Source organism: Heliangelus exortis, chromosome 1 (genome assembly GCF_036169615.1).
Source record: "Heliangelus exortis chromosome 1, bHelExo1.hap1, whole genome shotgun sequence".
In the NCBI taxonomy this organism is placed as follows: Eukaryota; Metazoa; Chordata; class Aves; order Apodiformes; family Trochilidae; genus Heliangelus; species Heliangelus exortis.
The window spans coordinates 62882981-62907740 of record NC_092422.1 but is presented as its reverse complement, the minus strand read 5'-3'; the positions used below and the strand labels follow the sequence as shown (position 1 = coordinate 62907740).

The 24760-nt window shown below is 43.8% G+C and overlaps 1 protein-coding gene across 10 annotated transcripts in view; it reads left to right on the top strand.

Annotated features, from left to right (window-relative positions):
- The window catches only part of MAP4K4 (mitogen-activated protein kinase kinase kinase kinase 4), a 164369-nt gene that overhangs the window by 65341 nt on the left and 74268 nt on the right, over nt 1-24760 (top strand). For all 10 annotated transcript variants that reach the window (XM_071745064.1, XM_071745053.1, XM_071745062.1 and 7 more), the window contains exon 3: nt 14537-14593. In XM_071745064.1, coding sequence (XP_071601165.1) covers nt 14537-14593 — 57 coding nt within the window. The remainder of the gene's footprint in view (nt 1-14536; nt 14594-24760) is intronic.

Here is a 24760-nt window from a genome sequence, read left to right as displayed (position 1 = left end):
GAAATTCATTGGAGGCTTTATGCCTGGGTTTGTTTATTTTCTTTCCAGTCATCTCTGTTTGAGATGTGCTGTAGCTGGATGAGTAGAAAAAGTAGCACAAGAACCCTGTTCTTTTTAGTTTGTTTTTTCTTTTTTTACTAAAACATCTTTCCAGACCCTGATCTAGGTAAAAACCTTTGGGACAGACCTGTGTGTCTGTTCATACCCAATTGCTCTCTGTCAGGCTGTGTGTAGGTGCAGGTGGTACCCCTGTGGTGCCTTTAGGAGGATCATAAAGCCACCAGCTTTCCCTTGGAAATAGCTTGTTGTAGAAGCCTGCTTTCCTGCCATAAACTGAGTCAGGCAGAGGTGAGTGCTGATGGAAAACATGTTTTGTGGTGTGTGTGAATGTTTTTTTCCTTCAGTGATAGTGGAACAACATCTTGGCACAACTTTGCCAGAGCTGGAGCTGCCAGGGTCACACAAGACTGCCTTGGTGGCAGCCCCTGACCCTCCTTCCTTTGGTGCTGTGGAGTTTCTGAATTTGGGTCCTTGACCCTGGGTGGTGAAGCATCCTTGCCTACTGGACTAGTGGGTGAGATGGACTTCTGACTTCCATCAGGGTTTTGTCACCTAGGGCAGGAGATGTGAGTGGTGAAGTGGTGTTTGGTGCTCAGGTTTGGAGCATTGTGCCATAGTGAGCCCTTAATTCAGCTGTGTTTGATGGGGCTGCCCCACACTCAGCATAAATACCCATCTGTGCATGTGTGTGTCTGCAAACACAGGCCATAATTTACATCTCTTGTATGTGCTTCTCCCACTGATCCATTGGTTCAGTGAAATTGCTATAAGTGCTAAATATTACTCTTGCTTCTGTTATGAAAGACAAGCCCTTGGACTTGTTATGAATTCTACTTTGACAGCAGTTGCAATAGCTGTGCATTGTGTAATTGTGCAATCAATCCCAGCACACTGTATTGATGTTTTCAGTGCAGACACATGATTATAATAAACTGTAATGCTCTTTCAGTAATTAGACAAGTGGCTGTAAATTTAAAAGGCAAACTTTAAAAGCATTGGAACTTTCAGAAATGCAGTTTTATTACAATTTAAAAAATAATTACTTTTTTTTAGCTCTCCTTAGAGTGCTGTAATTTGGGATAGGCACAGCTGGTGTATGTAGACCCCTCCCCAGCATCTTGGAAATCCAGTCCTGCTGGTGATACAACATTCAGAGTGGTAAAAAGGATTTTGTTTTCTTTCCCTGATGTGGGGAGAAGGGAGGAGAAGAAGTAGTAGGACAACAGCACAGCTGATTTAATTTTGTTTTCAGTGCATGATGCTTAATTGGAAGATTGCTTAATTCTAGGAACTGCTGTTCTGCACCACGGTACCACATAATTTATTTAGGTCATGGCTGAAGCATTTGGTCACAGTACCTGATTGTGTTTAGCACGACTGTTTTCCAGATTCAAGTGGTGATTTGTGTAAATGGTAGGTAGCTTTTGAGGCAGCATTGCTCAAACTTTTCTCTATAGGTAAGGTTTGAATACAGCCTAGGAAAGTGTGACTGAACAAGTACCTTAAAACAAGTGAAAGGCTTCTGCTTGTTTAAAAAAATTGTTTATTCGTTTATTATCCCCCTTTCTCCTCTTAGAAAGGCTAGAAGTTATGAAAAGGAATTAAGAGATTAGATTTGGCTACAGATTTAGAATTATGTATGTCTGTGTTCCTAGGATTACAGATTTTTGAGTTTGAGTAGAATTAAGCAGGATTTTTACTTGTGAATCACTAAGCAGAAACTGTTCCCTCTTGCTGGAAGTTTCTGGACTGTTTCCCACCTGAGTCTGTCTCTGAGCCACAGTGGCTGAGGAGAGTGATTATTTTGCAAAGACCCAAGTGGCAGGAGGTGGTGTGCTGGCTCCAGCTGTTCTGCAAACCAGATGTGCCTGGGTGCATCCCTCAGGGTTAGCTGTGTCTGCTCTTGGACACACCAGGGTATGGGCAGATATGCAGGATTTTCACAACAGCCTCTTTGGAAAACACCCAGCTGAGGATGGAAACTTTGGGCGTGTAGGGCACTCCTGAGCTGGGGCTGAACAATTGCTGGAGCAGGTTTTTTTTTTTGTTGTTGTTGTTTGCCAGGGGCTGGGGCTTCAGTCCAAACCATTTCCAGGCTTCCATTTCTATATCTGTGTTTAGGGGAGATGAGCTGATGAGCCAGGAGATGGTCAATCTGCTGTAGTCTTCATTGGGCTGGCCCATTGCCTGCTTCCTTCACGTTGTGCATAAGATGAGAAATGCTGTCCCAGCTTGGTTCAGTGGCTCATGCTTTGTCCCAGCTGCATCTCCCCTGATGTGAGTGTGGCTCCTGGGATGCTTCAAGGCCAGAGGGATGGCCTTGCTACCCATGGGGGGGTTGTGCAGGGTTGAGGCTCTCACCACCCCTTTCTTCTACTGCCGTAACCCCTGGGAACTGGTGCGGCATTGGAGAGGTTCAAGGGATGGTGATGCTGGGGTAAGCTGCCTGGCTATAAGCAATTACAAAATGTGTTAGTTGCTCTCAGCAGCTGGATTTTGGTCCTCACACCTCTTCTGCAGTTCAGGACAATACTGAGTTGTCCCTATCTGTTCCCATGTGCCACATGATTTACCACCAAATGCTTGGCCTTTCTAACAATTTTTATATTGCATCTGATGACAGTTGTGCTCCAGAGCAGTCACTTAGGGTCTGCAGGAATAGCTGATGCTGGATTGTGAGCTGAACAGTACTTTTGTGTAGTGTCACGAGAAAAGAGAAGTTTGGTTTTTTTGCCCCCAAGTGCAGTTGTTATTAAGAAATACTAAAAAAAACCAACCGAGCAAAAAAGAAAGATTTTTTACTTTCAGTGTATTTACTACCTACATTTACAGAGGGTGTGGGTCTTGGAGACTGAAATCTCAGAAATCCTGTGGCACCAAAATAACTTTTGCTTAATCTGTGTTATATTTGTACCCTGAGCACACAGCAGGGTGGGTGGGGGACTGGCTGCAATGGCAGCAGCCCGGCGTGCTGTCTTTGCAAGCCCTACCAAGGAATTCCTTTCCCGTTTTGTTTGCCACAGCTTGGTCTGTGGAGGCCCGTAGTGTGTTATTTAAGAGCAGTGAACGTGTTTTAACTAGTTTTTTTGTGAGGCACTTGGTGTGTTCTTGAGTACTCAGTAAAAAGTAATAATGGGAGAAGGTGCAGGCTCCATTTCCTTAATGAATGTCGTTCTTTTCCCTGGATTAACCTGCGAGCTGAGTGTGCTGCATAATGGATTTTCTGTCGTGTGGCCCTTTCAAATAATAAACACAGGCTTTGGGAATGCAACTTAAATACTACTCGGGTAGCAACCTGAGAGGAAATTGTGTTCATTTTGGTCCTTCTTTTTGCTAAACAAATAAATAAAGGGCCCGGTGACCTCTGAAGTTGGGGTTTTGTTGGCAAGCCTGGTACAGAAAGGGTTGTTAGCACAGGCTTGGATTTCTGAGTCAGGCTCCCATGCTGACAAAGCAGAAATAGTTTGAGGTCTGAAAATACTGCCCGAGTATTTGAAAATAGTTCATGTGGACACAAAGCTGTTTACAGATCAGTCGCTGGCCACGGGCCAGTTTCTCAAGGACAAGGTGGGTTGTTTTTTTGTTTTTGGGTTTGTGGGGTTTTTTCCTTCGGAATCACAGATGTATTTGGCAGGGTATCAGAAGATAAAAATGCTGGAAAGAGTCTTCTGGTGCGTGTCCTTGTTTAATTAAAGTACACATAGCTTTAGGCTAAATGTGTGTTTTGCATCTTGCAAACAAGCTGGGAAAATATTTCTTAATTTACATGTTACATACAGGGTCACTGTATGAAATGTGCTCCCCCTTTGTGTGGCTGCTACACTGTGTGGTGTGATCCTTTTTCAAAAAACTCCTTGTAGTACTTCCCCAGCATATCTGGTACTCTAGAAGATGCTTTTAGATGTTTTAGTTTCAGCTGTTGCTGCCTAGGAAATTCTGGCTAGTAAAATATGGCTAGGGCCCTTAGTGGTTGGGAGATGTGGCTGACTGGAAGTGGCACTGATTATGTTGGCAGTGGCCAAATAGAAAGATGCCAACTGGTGTCTTCCCTCAGTGGGAAAACCAAAAATCCCTAAAACACAGAGTTACAGCCTTTCTTTGTGTTGTGTGTTTTAACACTGGAGGAGTATTGACAGTTGGATTGGAATGTAATTTTATTTTTTTAATGTATGTGCTAAAACGTATATTTAAGAGTTCATTAACTTTCCTCACTGCCAATGTTCTGGAATTTTTTTAAAGGTTGCTGATGTGAAGTCTTTCTATGTTGAACTAAAACTCATTACAACCCCTGGCTTCCCTGCTCTGCTCAGCTGTATTGTTCCACTGGGATGGTATAAAAGAAAATAGTTCTCTTTCCCTTTGCCCCTCATTAATATAAAGCAGTCCAACAATAAGTTCAGATCCTTCCCCCATGGTGTGTTTCATCTTGTGGTGCTGCTGGGCAAAAGGCAGGACTTTCTTGGTGGGGACAGCCAAACGTGGCAGCATGTGTGCTGGGCTCCTCCTTGTCCAGCAGGCTGAATCAACAACAGCAACCCAAAACCCTATTAAAAAGAGAAATAAAAGCAGTGGAGCCAATCGTTCTCCTTTTTCCCTTCCCCTCCTACCATGTCTTTTGCATTTACAGTAAGGTTTTATACCTTCCAAAGTAATTCTCCCCTCTGCTTAGCATACTTGAAATTAAAGAAACAGTTGATTTTTGTTTAATACCCCTCCAATGCTTGCTGGGATGAAGGCTGATGGACATGGCCAGCAGGTTGAGGGAGGTGATTTGCTCCCTCTACTCGGCTTTGTTGAGACCCTAGCTGGAGTACCGTGTCCAGTTCTGGAGTCCTCAGCACGAGAAGGACATGGAACTGTTGGACTGAGTCCAGAGAAGGGCCTCAAAGATGATCAGGGGGCTGGAGCACCTCTGCTATGAAGGCAGGCTGAGAGATTTGAGGTTGTTCAGCCTGGAGAAGAGAAGGCTCAGAGCAGACTCTTATTGCAGCCTTTTAATACTTAAAGGGTGCCTGTAAAAAAATTGGGAATAAACTTTTATGCAGCATATGTAGTGATAGAACAAAGGCTAGTGGTTTTAATCTGATTTAGTCTAGATAGGAGGAAGGTGATGAAACAACAAAACAGGTTGTCCAGAAAGGTATTAGGAGCCCCATCCTTTGGAACATTTAAGGTCGGGTTGGATGGGCCTCTGAGCAATGTGATGTAGTTGAAGGTGTCCCTCCTCACTGCAGGGGACTTGGGCTAGATAAACTTTAAAGGACCCTTCCAACCCCAATTGTTTTATGACATGGTGGGATGGTGCCTGTACAGTCTGGCCCCCGAAGTGGGGTAGCCAGATGTGTTTTCCAGGCCTGCTGGAGGCCACTCAGTGAGGGACACCTCCTTGCTGCCTGCAGTGGCCATCACTTCTTCCTCAGGCGGTGCTGGTTATGGAGCCATGTGTGGCATCATCCTGGCCGTGTCCTCTCTCTGAGCACAGCGTTGCCTGGGGCTTGGTTTCCCTTCTCTGACAACGTACTCCGAGAAAGTGCTGCCTGCTTAAAACAACGATGGTGTGGGGGGGTTGATTTCCCCCTCTCCCCCAAAGAAAAGTAGGTCTTTTGTGTAGGTGTCTTGGTTTTCTGTGAACCCAGTGCTTACATTTTGTGCTTTTATCCCGAGAGCTGTAACGATGCCAAATACCAAAACTTTTAAAAGTCTGGTAGATGTTTGCCATAGCTGCTGTAGCATCACAGTGAGGAAGTGACAGGGTTTGTTGGGAGCATCTCTTCTCTTTCAAGAGGTTTCTCAGCAGCTTCTCAGCTGTGAGCGGAGTGAAATGGGCCCAGGCTTGCCTGGGTTTGCAGAAGACCTTGGTCACAAGGTGGAAATTGCTCCATTTGGTCAGAAATCTCACATTTACACATTCGGGGGGTGATGAGTTAAATGTCAATATGAATTGCTTTAAAAAGCAAGTAAACAAAGAGAAGCAGCCCTGGGCCCTTTTCATCCAGGCTTATTTTGATGTTGCTCTGGAGAAGCAATTTTGAGACTCCGCCTTTTCTCTGCCATCCCTCTCATTTGAGGAGGCACCTGTGTTGTTCCAAAGCCTCCATCAAGGACCCAGGTGGGTCAGTTTGGGCTGCGCTTGATCCAAAGTGGAACCAGTGCCCTGTGCACCACAGCATCTCTCTGAAGTGGCAGCAGGTGGTTGTGACAGTGGGGTGGCACCTGGTGAGCACAGGGCTCACGTTGGAGACCTGTGGTGCTCACTTTCAACCTGATTGATCAATGCTGACCCTGCTGCAGGGACTTGCTGTGGCCATGCCACCAAACTGGGTCTGCCTCTCCTTCATTCAGTGGCTGAGATCCAACAGAGGTTTGGTGCTGAGAGCAGTTGTTGAGCTATGAAATGAGAAGTCATCTATAGCTGTAGCCTGTATAGCTGTAGCTCGTGTCATTTTCTATCTACAAGTACATGTTTTACCATTTGGGTTTAAATTCTTTTCTTGGCATTCTCCATCTGGCTTGTTTTTAATTATAGTTGCCAGAAAGAAAATGCTTTTGCTTAAAAGAGACTGTGGAAGGGGGACCGAGGAGGCAAACAAGTCTTATGAGGGGTGGATTTAGTGACTGGTAGAGCCTTTAAGGAAGGGTGAAAAACTGATTTGAACTGATTTAAACACAGCAGATTTTAGTTGGTGTTTCCAGAGGAAGCCAAATATACTCTGAACCAGTCATGTGTGTGTGGGAGGTGTGCCTTTGCTCTGGTTTTATTCTTTTGTTTTAGGTTTTCAGGTTTTTTTTGTTGTTGGGTCTTGGTTTTTTTCTTTTTCCTTTATGTAGTGTCCTAGTTGTACTTTTTTCCAGTTTAAAACATAAACAGTCATAAAGTTAGAAGCCCTTCTCTTTTGGGAGAGGGCTGAAGGTGGGTACTCTATTATAATAGAAAACAAATGACTGTGTGTTTGGTGAAGGTCGCTACTCCCTGGTAGTGTCTGGGAGAATGGGATGATGACTTGGAGGATGGCTCTTAAAAGAGGGTATTTTCCAGGCTGGAGCCTTAAGGCAGTTAGGTCAAGTGTTCCTGTAGAAGAAACATCAAATCTGGGGCAGCTGACCACCAGCAGAACAGCCATGTTCCAGTACTTCAAGAGTGGCTACAAAAAAGATGGAGCTGCCCTTTTTACAAGGAGTCACGTGGAAAAGACAAGGGGTAATGGGTACAAGTTATTTCTGGGGAAATTCTGGTTGAACATAAGAGGAAAATTTTTCATGACAACAATCAGCCATTGGAATACTCTCCCCAGGGTAATGGTGGATTCCCCAGCATTGGTGACTTTTAGGATTCAGCTAGACAGGGTGCTGGGCCATCTTGTCTAGACTGTGCTTTTGCCAAGAAAATCTGTACCAGATGATATTTGAAGTCCCTTCCAACCTGGTGTTCTGTGATTCTGTGGAAGCTTGATCCAGCAGCTGCCTGATGGGTAGGTTGTCTGGTGGAGGGGCAGCACTCAGCACAGTCTTTCAAAAACTTTTCAGAGGCCTGGAGTTGAGGTCTTGGAGAAAAACACATTGCAGCCTTGCTGCTGGTGTTGCCAGTGGGCTCTAGTTTGTCAGCCTTTTCAGCTTGGTATTTGGGAAGGAGAAGGAAGAGGGAAATTTGTAAGATCCACTTGATAGGGGAATGTTTAGTGCCATTTGAGCCAGCAAATGTGTAGCCTTAGGGGGTTCCAAGCTGGCTGAATGGACTGGGATTGGCATGACTGAGTAATGAAGGGCCAGATGTAGTCTTTAACTACACCACTGATGGACCTCATACCCTCCTCTTCCCCTGCAATATCCCCTCCTTTTGCTGGCATTTTTCCATCTATTGCCCTGTCGAATGTTACTGTGGCTGTGAACTGAAATGGGCATATTCTCTGGCAAATCTGTCAAAGGTCCTACAGGAGATTGATGGGGTTTTCCAGGTGAAGTGGTGAGAGAGAGTTGTCTGCCATTGCAGTTCTGTTTCTGTCCTCTCCCATCAGTCAAAAACATCTGCTGATCGTCGGGACAAGGAGAGGACCTCTGGGCAGGGTGCTGGGGAATTGGCAGAGGCGCCTCTGAGCTCTCCAGTTGACCTGTTGTGATCCTGGGAAAGTTAGATTGTGGCTTTCTGCCATGGTTTTCCCACCATTCTTTACCCCCACTCCCCACCTCCTAGTTTTTTTCTTTGCTTTTCTCTCCTCTCTCCTCTCTTCTCTCTCTCCTCTCTCTCCTCTCTCTCCTCTCTCTCCTCTCTCTCCTCTCTCTCCTCTCTCTCCTCTCTCTCCTCTCTCTCCTCTCTCTCCTCTCTCTCCTCTCTCTCCTCTCTCTCCTCTCTCTCCTCTCTCTCCTCTCTCTCCTCTCTCTCCTCTCTCTCCTCTCTCTCCTCTCTCTCCTCTCTCTCCTCTCTCTCCTCTCTCTCCTCTCTCTCCTCTCTCTCCTCTCTCTCCTCTCTCTCCTCTCTCTCCTCTCTCTCCTCTCCCTCTCCTTCTCTCTCTCCTCTCTTTTCCAGCCATGAGCTGTTTGGGAGAAGGAAGTGCCACTGCTAATCCATATCCAGTGTATTTTTGAGTGGGAAAGCTACCACAAAGCTAGCAATCAAAGTGAAAAATCAGTACACAGGACTCCCTTTTTCCTCAGTAGCGGATAAAATCTTTTCATTCTGTCCCTGGAAGTGCAGGACTAATAATAACTGTATATCTTTCATACTTCACAGAATTCAGTACTATGCATGAGTAAATCATCATTATTATTTCTTCAATAGACAGCTAGTGAGCTTTTGGATGTCTAAAGCAGGATAGAGAGTGTGTTTTCTGTTTTGCTTTCCAGGCATTTGTTGTCAAGAGATAGAGCACTGTTCTGTCTTTAACTTAAACAGTGGGAGTCTTTAATAGTTTCTGGTTGGTTTTGGTTTAGAAATTGTCTAACAGGAAGAAAGAACAATGATATTGGCCTTTTTTTCTTCTCATGTCTTTCTGAAGTGATTTCCAGTCTTTTGTACTGAGGTTGTTTGTTTGTTTGTTGTGCTGATTTTTTTATTCTAGAAGGAGCTTCCATGCCAGATAAATATTACTGCTTTTCTACAAATTGATCTCCATCACTGGAGCCTGTGATTAGGTAGCTTACATAATGCTCTGTCAGGAGGAACAGCATTATTTTGGCTACAAATGTAACTAGGTAGACTTATTGCTTAAGAATATTTTGTATTTTATCATTGGGTTTTAGCTGGGGAGGTTTCTTTCTTTTTGTGTCATTCTGTCTTTTTGCCTGTGAAAAAAATCTTGTTTTGTTTCCTCCATCAGCATCACTCCCATTGTTTTTCACAGGGCAGACCTAGTCTTTCTGGGAAGAAACAACTTGTAGAGCCTGAGTATTTGCAATACAGAGCTGGTTGGTCTGCAACTTTCTGTTTTAGAGAGTGAAAAAAAGAGATGGTAAACATGCACTGGAATAAGGTATCATTTATTGCACTGGTGCGTGCAACCTAATAGCAGAGTATTGCTCCATGGCCTGTTGCCTCAAGCTGGTGGGAGTTTAGAGTCAGATAATGAAAAGCAAATTCAGAAGTTCATTTTGGTGTGGTAAAGTCGTGCAGAACTACTAAGAGGTGGTACCATGGTGAGTTTTGACTTGGTAGTATATTTAAATCTAGTCTGCTGCTTCTTTATACATTGTAGCAACTGAAATGTGAAATGGTAGGGTGTTTTTTTTTAGTTGCTCTTCTTTCCAAAACTGTCATTTTAGGATACTGGGAGGCTGGAAAAAATTTCCAAGAACTTAATGGTGGACTGTGCACAGGTTAATCCAAGCTTGCAAGTTATGAATCGTGCATGCTGCCTTCCTTAATTTGTGGTACTGCTCCATATTCCACTTTCATGCCATTTAACAGGGACGCAGGCTTCCAGGAACAGACCCTCAAAAGGCACATTAATACACAAGCTGGAAAATGTGTTAGTAGAATTACATTACTGTGGAATACATATCTTGAATAATTAGTGGAGGGAGGACATAAATGAGCTGATAGGATTTAATTTGCATAGTTCTTAGAGAATATTAAGGCATCCTAGCCTTAAAAAAAAAAAAAAAAAAGCACCAAAACCCCAGCACATAACACTGCTTGCTTTTGAACCATTCCCAAAGAAAAAATTTACAGTAATAATGTGCGCAGAGAAAGAGAGAGGCAAGAAGTAGGTGTATGAACTGACTTGGGGAGTGTGGGTAGGCTTGAAATTTATGATGTTCTGCCGATCTTGGCAGTCTGCCAAGGATTCCCCTTGTCCCTTCTGCTTTTCAGCATGCAGAAAGCCCACTGAGATGAGAAATAAACAGCATATTGCTATCAGACATGACTGGGAGTATGCTTAAGTAGTGGATTCAGTTTAAGATCCAGTTAAATGCTTCAGTGTTGCTATGTTGATGAGAAGAGCTGTATTTTAAACCCCTCCATATGTAAATGAACTTTCTGTCATACTCATGAGAAGAAACAGAACAAGATTTGAGGTCAGCAGGCTCAACTCCATGGAATTGCTCATCCCAACAGGCCACTTAAAAATAGAATGGTGCAGTAGGGGTCTTAAAAATATTCTTACATTACTTTCTTGGGAGGATGAACAACTGCTTTAATATGAGTAGTTTCATAAAAAGAGGGAAAGGAGGGAACGATGTGTTAGAAATGACAAGCAGTTTGGAAACCTTGGTCAGTAAAATGTTAAAGTGGTCTAAATGAAGGGAATTTGTTGGTGGGTTCTTTCCCATATGGTAGGAGCCAGAGTCAGGTAATGTTTTGTCTTGGCTCCCACCCCAGGACCTGTTAAGGAGCAAACTCTTACTCCTGGGATGATGTATCCTTTACTACTTGTTGCTGCTACTACACAGTGCAACCTCTGCAGCCTTCTCAGTCTGCTGGCTCTGGAGACAATAATCTTATGTCTAAAAGATGCATCTAGGTTGCTGTCACCTTCGTGGCATATTTCATGCCCATATTTAACTTACTGGCCAGGTGATAGTTATCCTGTGATCCCCAGCCTCTGATATTTGGTATCTAGCAATGTTTTAAGAAACTGCTGTTTTCAGTTAGCACGGGTGGTGTTTTGCAATCTCGTGGCATTTTTCAGATACTGGTGGTAATTACTGAAAATGTGCTGGGAAAAGCAGAGCTGCAAGAACCTCTGCATACTCCGTACCCTTGAGATGGGGGAGCCTAGGGTGCCCCAAGGGGCCAGAGTTTCAGACAGAGCTTAAAAAGGGAGCCTCCTTCTGCAAGAAAAATGCTGTCCTGCTGGAGTGTTAGCCAGTGGCATTGCTGAGATGGTGTCTGGATGGGGCCTTAATGGTTACCACATTTTGAAGTGCCTTGGGATTTGGATTTGAGTAAATTTTAATCCTAGGAGGCTGAGTTCAGAGGGTTTCTCCCATGTGGTTCTTTTGTCATATTAGACCACTTTGTGATTTTATTATTACTATTTTAATACAGACAAATTTTTTCCAAAGCAAAAGCTGGCTATGAAAATCTGAAGGTCAGTTTCCGAAAGAGAAATGCTTGGCCATTTCGTGTTGCAAGCAAAATTATACCAGCCTGCTAATAGTTTGACAAGTCTGTTCTTGAGCAGAGCTGCTAAGCGTATAAACAAACAAAAATTCTGCTCATGCTTATGTGTTGTGCTTGTGAAGTTTGCTTTTTCCCCTCCCTCTAAAAATGTTTTTAATGAAAAGAACGTGGCTTCAAAATGTCCTTTTTATTTCTCTCATAAAAACTGATGTCATGCAACCCACCCCTATCTAGAATATGAATAATGTATACGTTATGAAAAGGGTTTTTGGAGCAATTTTTTTACAGTATTCTGAAATGACCAAGGTTTAAATTTGGCCTGGGATACTGAGCAGCCCACACTTCCCACAGTCTGCAGTTCCCTTGCTTTCCAGTCCCTTAGGAGGCGTATGGAGAAGTGTTTCCCACCCCTGCTGCAGAAACAGCAAAGTGAACCAGGAGCAATCACAGTGCTCTCCTGTGGCAGCCCAGGTTTTGATAGGGGACTGGTGGTGGCACAAGCAGGATGCTCTGCAGCTGCAGGGGGAGGATGGTTTGGCTGGAGCACATTAGTCATCCTGAGTGGGCCAGTCTCATGGGGAGGAACAGCATCTTGAGAAAAGCTGTGAAACTGAGCCCTGGGAAATTTCAGGCTTTGCTCTGGAAATAGCAAGCCCACCAGTAGTTTGTAGATTTAAAAAGACAAATAGAGCAAACTTTCCATGAAATACTGTGGCATCCTGTGGATGTCTTCCTACTTCACTCTTCTGCGTGCCGTTTCTGCTTGGAATGCGTTCTGCCACCATTTTAGCAATTCTGCTTTGTTGCAGAATTAATGGTGAACTTTATTTCACTGTGGGGTTTTTTTATATATTTTAAAGTTTCTTCTTTCTCAGTCCTCTTTAGTGTTGTGAGCGTTTTTTCTCTGAGATGTCCTTGTTCCTCTCTTATCTTTAACATTTTATTTTTGTACTTCACAGTGTGTTTCCCATGTCCTTGGACCTTTTAGTTCCTTCCATGGAGCTGTGGAAAATCGGGCCAGAGCTGGGAAGAGATGTTTTTCCAGCTCGGTTTAAAATATTTTCCCCTCCTCCCTTGGTGGGATGCTAGGTGTTGAGGAGAAGACCGCAGGCTTTTGTCATTAGGTAGAGGTCCAGGGTGGGAAATTTGAGTTGCATCAATCCTGGGCTTGCAGAAGGCTTTGGTTCAAGAAGTAGTAAGGTCAAGGTGAGGTCAGTCTTGGCCACTGCACACATATTATGACCCTAACTTTGTTTCAAAATCAAAACCAGCTTGAGACCAACCTGTAAAAAGAAATGCTTGCAATAAAGAGAGTTTACAGAGCCAGCAGAAGCCAGAGTAGAGTAATGTATTTATAGAAATCATGTGGATTGGTTAATAAGGGGATAGCGCAATGCGAGTTGAGAAAGAGAGTGGAGGCTGTGAATTCTGCAGCATTTCCACCCTTTCTCATGCACCAGCAATGCCTGGGCATTACCTCCATGGAGGGTGTTGTAAGCTGGGAACAGGTGAATATTTCCCCAAATGGACATGTGGTTTGGGATGCTTCAGTTCTGGGGTGCCCATCTGGAAAGAATCTCTAAAGTTAATAAATTAATCCAGGAAAAAAATCTGCTGTAGGTGTCCATCAGCTGTAGTGGGTGCTGTGTACAGGTTAGGAGGGTAAGGGTAAAGGGACTGCGACTTCAGAGAAATGGGGGTTTTGTGGGGTTTTTCAATATTTGTGATAAAAGTGAAGAAGTGGCATACTTGGATATACTTCTTGCTGGAGAGCTTGACAGATTTAGAGAAGATCCTCTGGGGATAATGGATGTGAAAGGCATTGGGAGAGGCCAGGCTTTTTGACTGGAAGCCTTGGGGCAGACTGCTGGGTGTTGAGTGGAGAACTGGAAAATACTGATTTTAGGACTATATTCCCGACTGCCTGTTTAGAGAAGAAACACAGGACAGCTAATTGCTACGGCCCCACCTCATGTAAAAATATACTGGGGCAAAAAAGGTTTTGGTCTGAAGTCAGCTGAGGCGAGTTACAGCCCACCAGTGGAGGGGCTGGTCTGGTCGTGCTGCCTCCTGCCAGCTCTGCCTCTGCTCTGCCTGCAGAGCAAACCAGTTTAATTTCCTGATCTGCAATCCCCCACCTCACGGTTTGCTTTTTCTGTGTTAACTTTATGCCATTTCAGTGATCTCCAATCAGCTTATCATATGATCTGAGGAGTGCCAGAGCAAGCTTCAGTGCTCCTGGGAGAAATATGTGACAGGAGGCTGGAGGGAGGCAGGGGAAGGAAGTGTAGGAGCACCACACCACAGGAGCTGGGCTCTGTTAATTTTTGAGAAACTTTACCCTTATGGTGCTGTAGCTGAAGGGAGACAACGTCTTGTTCTTGTCTATCTGTTGTGAGACAGGCAAAGAGAACTATTGCAGGTCTGATGCACCTTTTTTTTTTTTTTCTTTTTGACCAGTAAACAGCAAAACACAGAGATGTCCTTTCACAACCCCCTAAGTATGCTTGAATTCACCCAGTAAAATATCACTACGTACTGCCATATAGAAATAAAATACCCCATACATGGTGTCTTAACTGTTCTGGCATTGTCAGTACTGACTATGAGCTCTGCTGAAGTAAACAGAAGGGAAGCTGTGAATGTAATCTGTCTGTACTTAATCTTCATTTTTTAATGTAGAAAAATAGAAATGGGTTCTAAAATTTGTATAGGAATATTTTAGAGAGAAACAGTTTTGTTTTGTTTTTTTTAAGTCATCTGGGGGATTTTTTGTCTTTTCATATAAAGTATCAGAAGGGTTCAGCACAGCTGGGGAAAGCCCAGTGGCTGGAGGTCTTGTCTGAATGTTTTGTTCTCTCTATGCTGAAGGGATGGGTGAGACTCTGGTGCTGATGACTCTCTCTCTTTCTTCTTCAGGGTCGGCATGTCAAAACGGGTCAGCTGGCAGCCATCAAAGTCATGGATGTTACTGAGGTGAGTAGAGGAACATTCTTCTTTATTAGCTGTATGGATAAAATTTAATAGTGAGAGATGGCCTATGTCTTACCTTGTGTTTATGTTAAGGGCACGGTCCTTGAACATGATTGCTTACTTTCTGTTTGCAGAACCTGACCTCTTGAGCCCATCTGCCCTTTAAAAGATTTTTGTTCACTTGTGTGCAGGGGCCTCCAGCCTTCACAAATTGCTTTGGCTGGTCTCAGGACACAGAAGCATGCATAGCATTCCCTTTTCAGAAGTTTCTCAGATGAGGGAAACAAGTCAAATTCCCTGCTTTCCACTCTTTTCTATTAAATGTAGCATCTTGCTTTTACTGAAAAATAAGGTGAGGAGGCTGGTTGGCTTAGAGGACAGTAGCTTCATTTGCAGTCGAAAAAGGGTGTACATTTATTCAAAGGAAATGGGTTCAATAAAGTTCCCAGAAGCCTGAAAACAGAAACATCTGCAGGAATGATGAGCAGATTGCTGGCAGAATTCAGCGGTGTAAAGTAGTAGTTGTAACTGACCCAGGGGGATTTACTGTGGAGCTTAGGATGGGAAAGATGGGAAAATAACCCATCCAAAGAAAAAAAAAATATGCTCACATTTGAATCCTTAGATGTCTTGCAGTTTATGCTGTTCAAAAAACAATCAGTTTAAATTAAGTCTTCAGAAAAGATCTGGAAAAGTGTGAGGTTTTCCCTGTTGATTCCATTTGTGTTTTATGGAGTTACAATTAACACAAATAGCTTCAGATTTAAAATTGTGAGATCCTCCTGTGTGGTATATGCAATGCTTGACTGATACCGCACTACTGAAGAGAAGTTGTGCCTCTTTGAACCAAATATCTTAGTTTTCTGAACGCCTTCAATCTTATATAGGTATTAGGGGAACAATTATGTTAATGCGTGCGCATTGTACAGAGCAGGGGGGGCTTTGGCAAGCTTGTTATATTAAACAAAACTCCTACAAGGATGCTGCTGCAAAATGATTTGTATTTTGGTGTGTGTGTAGGTGCCAGGAAGTAGAAATGGCTTAGGTGAGTGGCTGGGGTGTAATGGGTAAACAGGGAGGAAAACAAGAAGGCAGGGTGAGGTCAACTGATAGGACTTCAGTCATATCTGTGAATCTCCCCATGATGGATGGGCAGTGTACACGGCTGCTGTTCTCTAACTTAAGCTTTTGTGTCTGCCAAGAGCATTCTTACTTTGTAAGATGGCTTGATAAAAAAATCAGCTTCCAGCTGGAGATTTTCAAAGGCTGCCTTTATGAGGAGACAGTGCTCTTTTGCTTCAGTTAAGCAGACAAACCAGAGAAGAATTGAAGGTGCCTTGACATAGAGTCAATGTTCTTTGCACAGCAAACGTTTCCATTTGTGCAGCCTTTCTTCGTGCTTGATGGACTGTGCACGGCAAAGGCTTCTTCCATAACATTAAGATTGGCTGTATAGCACATTGCCTCTGTTTTTAATAGCATATATTAATCACAAGCAGTTGTAATGGAGAGGTTGCATCCTTTTCAAAAGGAAAAACAATTGGAAAAATGCTGTCAGGGGTATGGCTGAGCTCATGTTGCAGGAGATGGCTTATGCTTTGAAAGTTTCTGTAATTTTTTGGCTGGTTGTGTAAAACCAGTTGTATATTGACACTGTCTTTTATCTCACAAGCTCGTGCATTTTTAGGGGATGAAGGTGACTCAGAAGGAGGAATTTGGAGATGTTAGCCCCATGCAGCTTAAAAGTCTTGTCCAGCCCTACCAGTGGATCTCATGTTTTTGCTTCAAAATAATGAGCCTGCAGAGGCTAAAAATGTGGTGTAAATTCTTCGGAGTCATGCTAAGTCAGCTCCACTTTTTAACATCAGGTTTGGATGATCCTGTTGCAAATCCTAGGAATGAGTGATAGGGTTGCATCTACCATTTTTTTGTTGGCAGATGTGGCTTTGGGATATTCCTGTCCTATCCACTTTTGCTTGCTTGGTTTCTTACCTGTCTCCCAACACGTGTGCCCACACAGCTGCCACAGGGCCAGACTTGTATCAGTGAACAGGCTCCATTTCCAGGTTAAAAATACCCTCACTCCTCTCTTTTCCCTACTTATAACATGGATGGGGTTGTTGATCTAGTGTAGCACATGACACTACAAACAGTTGTGCTGTCACTATGAGGAAGATGGGACAAGAGACAAAGAGAGATGCCAATGGCTGTGGGGTGGAAGGAGCAATAGCTCAAATTGAAGATTCTCCTAGAGGTGGTCATATCATCAAGCCATGGCTTCAGTTCCTCAAGGGATGGTTTCACGAACACCTCCTTTTGCTGGCAGACTGTGCAGCTCCATCCTCGTTCTAGCTCACCACAGCTCATGGGGACAATGGGGGGAGAGAACATGGGGATCAAGGGTGCAGTGACTGCCACCCTCATCACTGCCCCAAAAGAAATGCTGAAGGGACTGCAGCCTCAAATGTACCTTTTCTGCCTGCTTTAAGAGTTACAGGAGCTGCTCTTGTAGGCTAATAGTAGCTCTGTCTATGCTTGTGGGGAAAGAGGCTTGAGTGAAAACTTCTACAAAACCAGAATTGTGGGTTTTCTGATGAAGAGCTACTGAAGCTCTAGGTGACTTGTGCTTCTGTGCATGTGTTACTGGCAGCGTTATGCCTTTCTGCTTCAGTGGAGGATATCTGATTGTATTGTCTAACTTGCATTGAGAACAGGCACAAGGCTTTCTTCTGCTTTACCTCTGATGGAGTGCTTGCTTTGCCAAATGCATAACAAATTAGCCTAATGTGTTGGCACACTTTGTGTTACACCCCCGATTTTCAATTTTCAAGGACTCAATTCTGCAGTTCCCACATTGCTCAGGATTGGTGAGGTTACATCAGCTCTGGGCTGTGAAGCTTTGGTCATACTAATGGGAGGGATGTCAGAGTCAGTGAAGGCTTTCTTCTTTTAAAAACTGTTGGCTGGTATAAAGGAAACAAGATCGTATAACCTCCAACTATGGATGCTGCAAGAAGTATTACAGCTCAGTAATGTGCTTGAGACTATGGAAATGCTCTTCATCCTTTTCAGCTTTTCTTGTGGTTTTCTCTCCAGATTTTAATTTTGAAAAGAATGGTGGTAAGGATGAGAAAGGAGGTGGGCTGAAGATATCAGCTTGATCTTTGAATATATTATGACTAGTCAGTACTGCTGCCTGAAACACTGGGGGGGTGTTGATGTGCATAAAACTTTCCTGTCTCTTCCACTTTCCTCCTCTGTAAACAGATTAAGAAACGATCTAGAAGATTGTGTGGATCTCTATAGATCTTCAGATATTCAGCACTAAAGCAAGCAGTCAAGGATGTGAAAGATCTAGAGATCTTCCTATAGAATGGTGCATATATAGGTCCTATTTTACTTTGAGGGTGAAGGTAGATTGCGTGTAGGGTAAAAAAAATTTCATTTGAGCATAGAACACATAAAACCCAAAAACTCAACAGTTCTCATCAACTGAATGCTATTCTGTTGCTGGAATGAGCCCAATGACCGTAAAAGGGGAACAATATGAGCTATCAGCATAGACATACTTGAAAAATTATTTTCCAAAATGCACATATACATGGTGGATCTCAGGCTGCACGCGTATTCTGGGGAGGAGGTGTTACTGCAGAGATTCCCACAGTCTGTCTTTAATCTTTTCACTGTAGGGTCTCTGTTCCTTTGGAAGCATTGTTTTGGAGAATGGGGTGTTCTGTCGGTGTGGACCCCTTCCACTCACTGACCCTGCTGCCAGGTTTCCACGAGCTCCTTATTGTGTGCTGGTGTTGCAGAACTGTAGTGTACCAAGTGAGCCGTGACCGGTGTTAGCAGATGCAGCATGAATATGCTGTAAGATTTGGCAGCTCCCCTTTTAGTCAGAAGAATCTATTTTCTTGTGAAGCAAATAACATTTAAAACCTTAGCAAAGCTTGCTTGGCAAATCTGCCTGCATCTAAGCTGTTAACTTGTGTTACACCCTAAACAGGCAGCTTGACTCTGTTTAGCTCTGTTGGAGGTTTTTCATTGCAGCTGCACGATTGTTTCCAGTGTCACTCCTGTGTTCCCCTTCCAGCGATGCTTTTCTCTTTGAAAGGTCTACTGATTTTGAGGGGAAAAGGTAACTGCTTCTTTTCTGTTTGTTACAGCCCCTGATGCTGCTGCTGCTTCTTCCTCCTACCTCTTCCCACACACACTCTTGGCATCCCTTGGGAAAGTTTTCCGCATGCCTTTTTAACAGTAGCGTTTCTCAGCTCTTGTGCCCAGTGTTTCATGGCTTGTCCAGTCTAGTCTGTGTAAAATTATGCTAAGTAAACAACTGGATACTGTATCCTGCTGATTTATGAAAGAAGCTGGGTTGGTTTTAGTGCTTGCCTGTCTTGCCCTTTCTGTACGTGCTCTGCAGAAAAATTAACAACCCCAAACCAAAACCTCCAGGCCTGCAGAAACACGTGGCACATCTCCTATACCTAGACAGGAAAGGTTACTCAAATTATTCATTGCCATCTTCCCAGCTCTGCTGACTGCCTTTTTCTGTTGTAGTAGGAGAGTCACTTTGATTCGTGTGAGTCTGTATCTTTTGGCCTACATGAGTGTTATAAACTGCAATCATGTCAATGGTCTATCCACCATCTATAAGACATCGTAAAAGCAGTCTGCAGAAAGACTGCAGATAAATATAAATGTATGTGTTCCCACACATGCAGGCAGACAAAATGAGCGGAGAACAAAAGTAAAAAGCCACTAAAAGTTTCCCCTAACTTTTATGTGGTGGTTTTTTTGTTTTTTTTCTTCATGAAAACCCATAGATGGTGTGTGAATTTTGATCTGTTTGGAGGAGGAAAAAAAAAAAAAAGGTAGCAGACTGGGAAATGCAGATCTTAACATCACTGTGCAGCAGAACTGGGGCAAAACAATCTGGAGAAGCTGAATTTGGTCTGGCCTTTTAATGTGGAAACATGAGTGCACTGCTTTACCTGGCTTAATACAGCTCTTTGATAGACCTCTTACATACCAGTCTGTGGCAGTACTTAGTGCTAAGTTAGCCAAAGCAAACCTAAAGCCAGTAGAGCTATTAAAAATCTTTGCTGTGTCCTTTTCTCTTGATCTGAACTGGGGAAAACAAGTCAAGGATCTAAAAATCCAGATTGTTCCCATGGATACTACAAGTGCCTTGCTTGCTTGTCCATCAAATGTGAGATTGCTTACTACTAGTCTACAAAATTTTGCAGTCTTTAGTTAAACAGTTACCTGGTGAAACAAAGAATCTCTCTGTGGAAAAGGAATGAATAGAAAAGGTATTTACAATGTGGACTGCCAGCCCTGCTGTCCAGTCACTCTTGAAGATCATTAACCTCTAATTTCTTCTAGGGCTTAGGTCAGGGAAAACAAAACAGAACAAAACCAAAACAAGCAAACAAACAAAAACCCAGCCAACCAACCAAAAAATCCAAGAGAAGGCTGCTGGGAAGTTTCTATTGCAGTTCAGAGGAAAAGAGGGAACAGAGTGGTCCCTTAAGCTATAATATCTGGTTTGGGAGGAGGAAGTAAAAAAAATTACAATAGTCTTGCAGCCAGCGGGGTGGCCTTTTTTGAGCTGCAAAGCATTTGTATAATTGACTGTTTCCCTCCCTAATTTGGGATCCCGCACGTAGCTCTGCTGCATGCCCTCACCCAGCAGCTTGGCACAGTTCTTCCCCCTGCTTTACCAGCACCCTGATGCTGGAAGGCATCTGTGGTGCTATGTGGGTGATGTCTATGTGGGTTCGGGCTCTGCTGCAGCCCCCTTCAGCTCCATGCTTGCCTTTTTCTCTACGAGACCCCTGTTTGGGTTGGGTAGAGATGGTCCTGTCCATCTTCAGAGTGGGGGCTGTGCACAGGGCCTTGCAGGGGGGCTCCCAGTGACAGCCCTCTCCTTGGGTGGTAGAGCAGTGCTCAGGCTGCCAGCTGGGAGTCCTGACAGAGTGGGGTGACATTTAACTCTGGAGAGCCTTTTGTCCTTACAGTCATAAAAGAAGCAGTGACTTCATCTCCCAGCAAGGCAAATACAGCTAAGACCTGGCTTGAGGCAGATCTGTGATTTTTGGATGGGAATCAAGAAAATTTCCTGGAGCGGTGCTGGCACCAGTTGGGATGAAGGGCAAACTTTCAGTCTCTTCATCCAAGTCCTGGGGTGGTTAGCAAGACTGGCAGGCTGGAGAAGCTTATTTGGGAAGGGGAGGATGGCAGGTTTGATGTGGCTGCAAGAGAGGGTTGGAGTAGGGAGCTCCACAAGTGGTTTGAGGTCAGAGCAGAACGCCCTATCTGTTATCTAAAAGCTTGGGAACTGATACATGACATGGCTTGACTGGAGGGAGCTTGTGTCTAGCACCAAGGCTCTGCATTGCTGTGCCACAGCAAAGAGCAACTTCACACTGGTACTATGCAGTTGGGGGAAGATTTGGCAACGGGCAGAGAAAAAACCTGAGGTGTCAAACATTTGTACATGTTGTTTCTCTGTCTGCTTTTTTCAGTATATGATTTCTTCTTCTAATGCAAGATTTTGACCTGAGTGGAAGACTCATAGGCATATACAGCCTATTGTCAGTTGTCCTTGTGGGTATACTTCTCTATATATTTTAGCATGCTTGTTTTGGAACTTGTGTCAAGGCTGGAAGAAACAGATGATGTCCTTTTGCCATGAAGATCTGTAAGGGCACCGTTGCTGCCTCACCAGCATCTATCATCTGTCAACAGCAGAAGAGCTTTGACTGTGAATGCTTCATGGTGCTCATTTAGTAGTATTCCTCTTTCATGGCTTTTCAGCTGAGGCCAGGAGCTGGCTTCATACTCAAGGTTGATCGTGGATCACTGTATTAGGACAGTGCAAAGAAAACTGTATTACCTCTGCTTTTTCCTCATCTGTATGCTTATGACAGGTCTGATGTGCAAGGCTTTTGTCCTGTCTAGCAGATAGTGTTTTGCCACCACTCCATAAATTGTAATGTAGCTTAGATTACACAAAATGAATATATATCTATATATCTATCTCTCTATCTCTCTCTATATATAGATAGGTATATATATAGATATATATCTGGCTGTGTAGATGGAACTCTGCTGTAGTTTGGAAAGCAGAAGAATTTCCTTGGTTTAGGGAGGAACCTTTAAAATTTTGTCTACCTGTCTGTAAGAGAATGAGGTAACACTGCTGTAGCACAGCAGATGATGCTCAGGATACACTCCTCAGCTATGGCACTGAGATCTGTTATTGCTTGTCAGTATGAGAGTGCACACGTTTAGTACTGGAACGTAATGGAAACTGGATGGCTACGTAGGCTACAGCTGACGTCCATTGGCAAAAAGGACAGGGAGTGTGCATTAAGAAGATTTCCCTGCAAGTCTTAGGACAAGTCTAGACCTTTTCCTTAAAAATGTCTCTCCTTTGGTGTGACTGTGTAACTGCATTGACACACTTGGAAGGAAAGGATAAGTCATCTAGGTGAGCTGCTGGCATCTGCTAACGTTGTTGTAATGAGTAGTTGGACATTGTTGAGCAGTCCAAGTGGGCAGTACTCATGCAATTAACTGGACTCTTGTGCCTGTTTTTCTTTAGTCCTTAGGCTTGGTACCTGCAGTCCTCTGGAGACCTGCTGTTGTGGGATAGGCCTTTTTTCATGGCTGTGTAGAGAGAGAGAGGACAAGGGGTAATGGTTTAAAACTTGAAGAGGGGAGATTTACGTCAGATGTTAAGAAAAAATTATTTCCTGTGATTGTGGTGAGACGCTGGCACAGGTTGCCCAGGGAAGCTGTGGCTGCCCCTTCCCTGGAAGTGTTCAAGGCCAGTTTGGATGGGGCCTTGAGCAACCTGGTCTAGTGGGAGGTGTCCCTGCCCATGGCAGAGGGGTTTGGAACTAGATGATCTTTAAGGTCCCTTCCAACCCAAACAATTATATGATTCTATGATATGATGAGAAAGTCACTAATGACAATGTGATTTCATGTACATAATGAATGACTGCTAGCATCTGTGTTAGGGAAATCTGAACCCTCACACTAGTGGTGGTGAAGGCTCAGTGTGTGGGTAGTGAGCAGATGCTTTTACAATCATGATATTTAACCTTGTGGGTCATGCCTGTACTGACATGAATTTGAGCAATAGTCGCCTGCACAAGTTCTAGTGATGGAGCATTTCTTCTGAGCTGAGGGGGGTGCTGGTGCAGGTGGCCTCAGTGCAGGCATTTCACCCCTGCCTTCCTCATCCCTGAGCTCTGTTTGTTCAAACTGACTGAGGAGATCTGAGTTCTGATGGGAAACAGAAATGTTTTGTGTGCAGATAATAGCAAAAACTACAGGACTGCATTTTGTATCATTTCTGTCAGACACCCAGCACAGCTCCATTTACCCCTGCTGAATCAGACACGCTGTGTGCTCAAGGGAAACAAGGCAACCCTGTCAATACAGTGTTAGAGCATGTGTGCTCTTGCCAGTTTGGGCAGAGCAAAACCAACGAGGATTGTGACAAGAGTGTTGTGCTTTCATTTTAGCAAGTATCTAGTCAGAACATGAGCCTGCCGTGTAGTCCTCCTGCCTGATTAGGCAAGGAAGAAATCCCAGGTCCAGGGTGAGCTGCTGCATTTCAGAGGTGCACTTTAAACTCTGGCTTGGCCGCTAGGATCAAAGAGATGAGAATTAATTTACTGTTTATGTTAAAGGGGATAAATCTGCTTGAAATGTAATCTTCCTTGACTGTGTTTAATTGTAGCTTCATAAGCTGCACCTGCCTGTGGGCTCCTCCTGTTTTTGCTGGGACATTCCATATTTTTATCTTGACTTCCTAAGGAAATGAAGCTTTTTGGTGATAGTGTGTGTGTCCTGCCTTCTTTTCCACCAAATACCTTTTGGATCTGCTTGCCAACTTTGGCCAAGTTTAACAAGGAGGAGAAATCCTAAACATACAAAGTCCTGGCAAGTGAAAAATGACAAGCTCTGTGGAGAAGAGAGAGGCGAGAGAGGCTGACGTTTATAACCTCTGCTTTGGAAATGGTAGGCAGACCTTAGCTGCTGTCTGATATTAGTCAGCTGGCCACTGTTTTGTAGTGAATCAGGAGAGGAAGGCAGATTACTTTTTTCTTTTTAAAGAAAAAGTTCTGATGCTTGTCATGCAAGCGAGTGCTACAGCTATAGGGATGTGAGCAGGGTAGCACATGCAAACTACTCTAAGCCTTGTAAAAAATCTCCCACTGGCTTATGGGTCCACAAATAGTATTGTACATTTGAGATTATCCTGCATGATCTTGCTCCCCCTCTTTCTCTTTCTTAACATAAGCATATGTATATAGAAATATTAAATAGCTATGTTATTCTCCAACATTTAGTGAGACAGAATGCTTGTTTCAAGTCCCTCAACAGTGTTCCTTTTGCAAAATGCTGTTTGAATGATTATGTAGGGAGTTGCTGGACAAAATACAGCCTTAAAGCCCAGTTCCTAAAACTAAAGATTATGGCAGCAAGTGCTAATGCACAAGGACCTGGGAATTCCTTGTACTCTAAGCTGACTTGTAACCACAATGAACACTCCCCTTGTGCCTAACAGGAACGTGTTCTTCTTTCCCTGTGCTCAATCTCTAAAATATGCAATGGGAAGCACATGGCTGAGCCAAGTGTTAAAAGAACCTTGAAGATGCTGTGCAAACTAGTTCAGCTGATCATTGTAGAAGAAGCTGCTTGTCTGCAGAGCCTAGAATTGTCTCAGGTCCTTTCCAACAAGGGGCCTGGGTACATTTCTTGAGATAGGTTTGATGTATGAGTTGTTTCTGTAATGTTTCCCCAGAGCAGGGTTATTTTCCACTGTAGCTGCTTCTTCCTGAATTGAATTTTACAGTTTGATTCTAGAGCTGCTAAGAAGTGGAAATCCTAGAGTAAATGCAGCAGCCCACAGACCTTTAGGTAACCTACTGGCCTGGCAAAGCCCCTTGGCTCAGCCCGCCAGAGCAAGAAGAGTGTCCACAGTTCCTGTGAAATCATTTTCTTATGTAGAATATTGTGCCAAATGGAAGTGTAATTGGGCAGAGAGACCACAGGTAGCAGGGAGAGGCAGCATTCCCATGGCTGGCTGCTGGCTGCTCGGCTCTCCCTGCACCAACCTCTCCTCCTGGCCAGGGCTACCAGTGG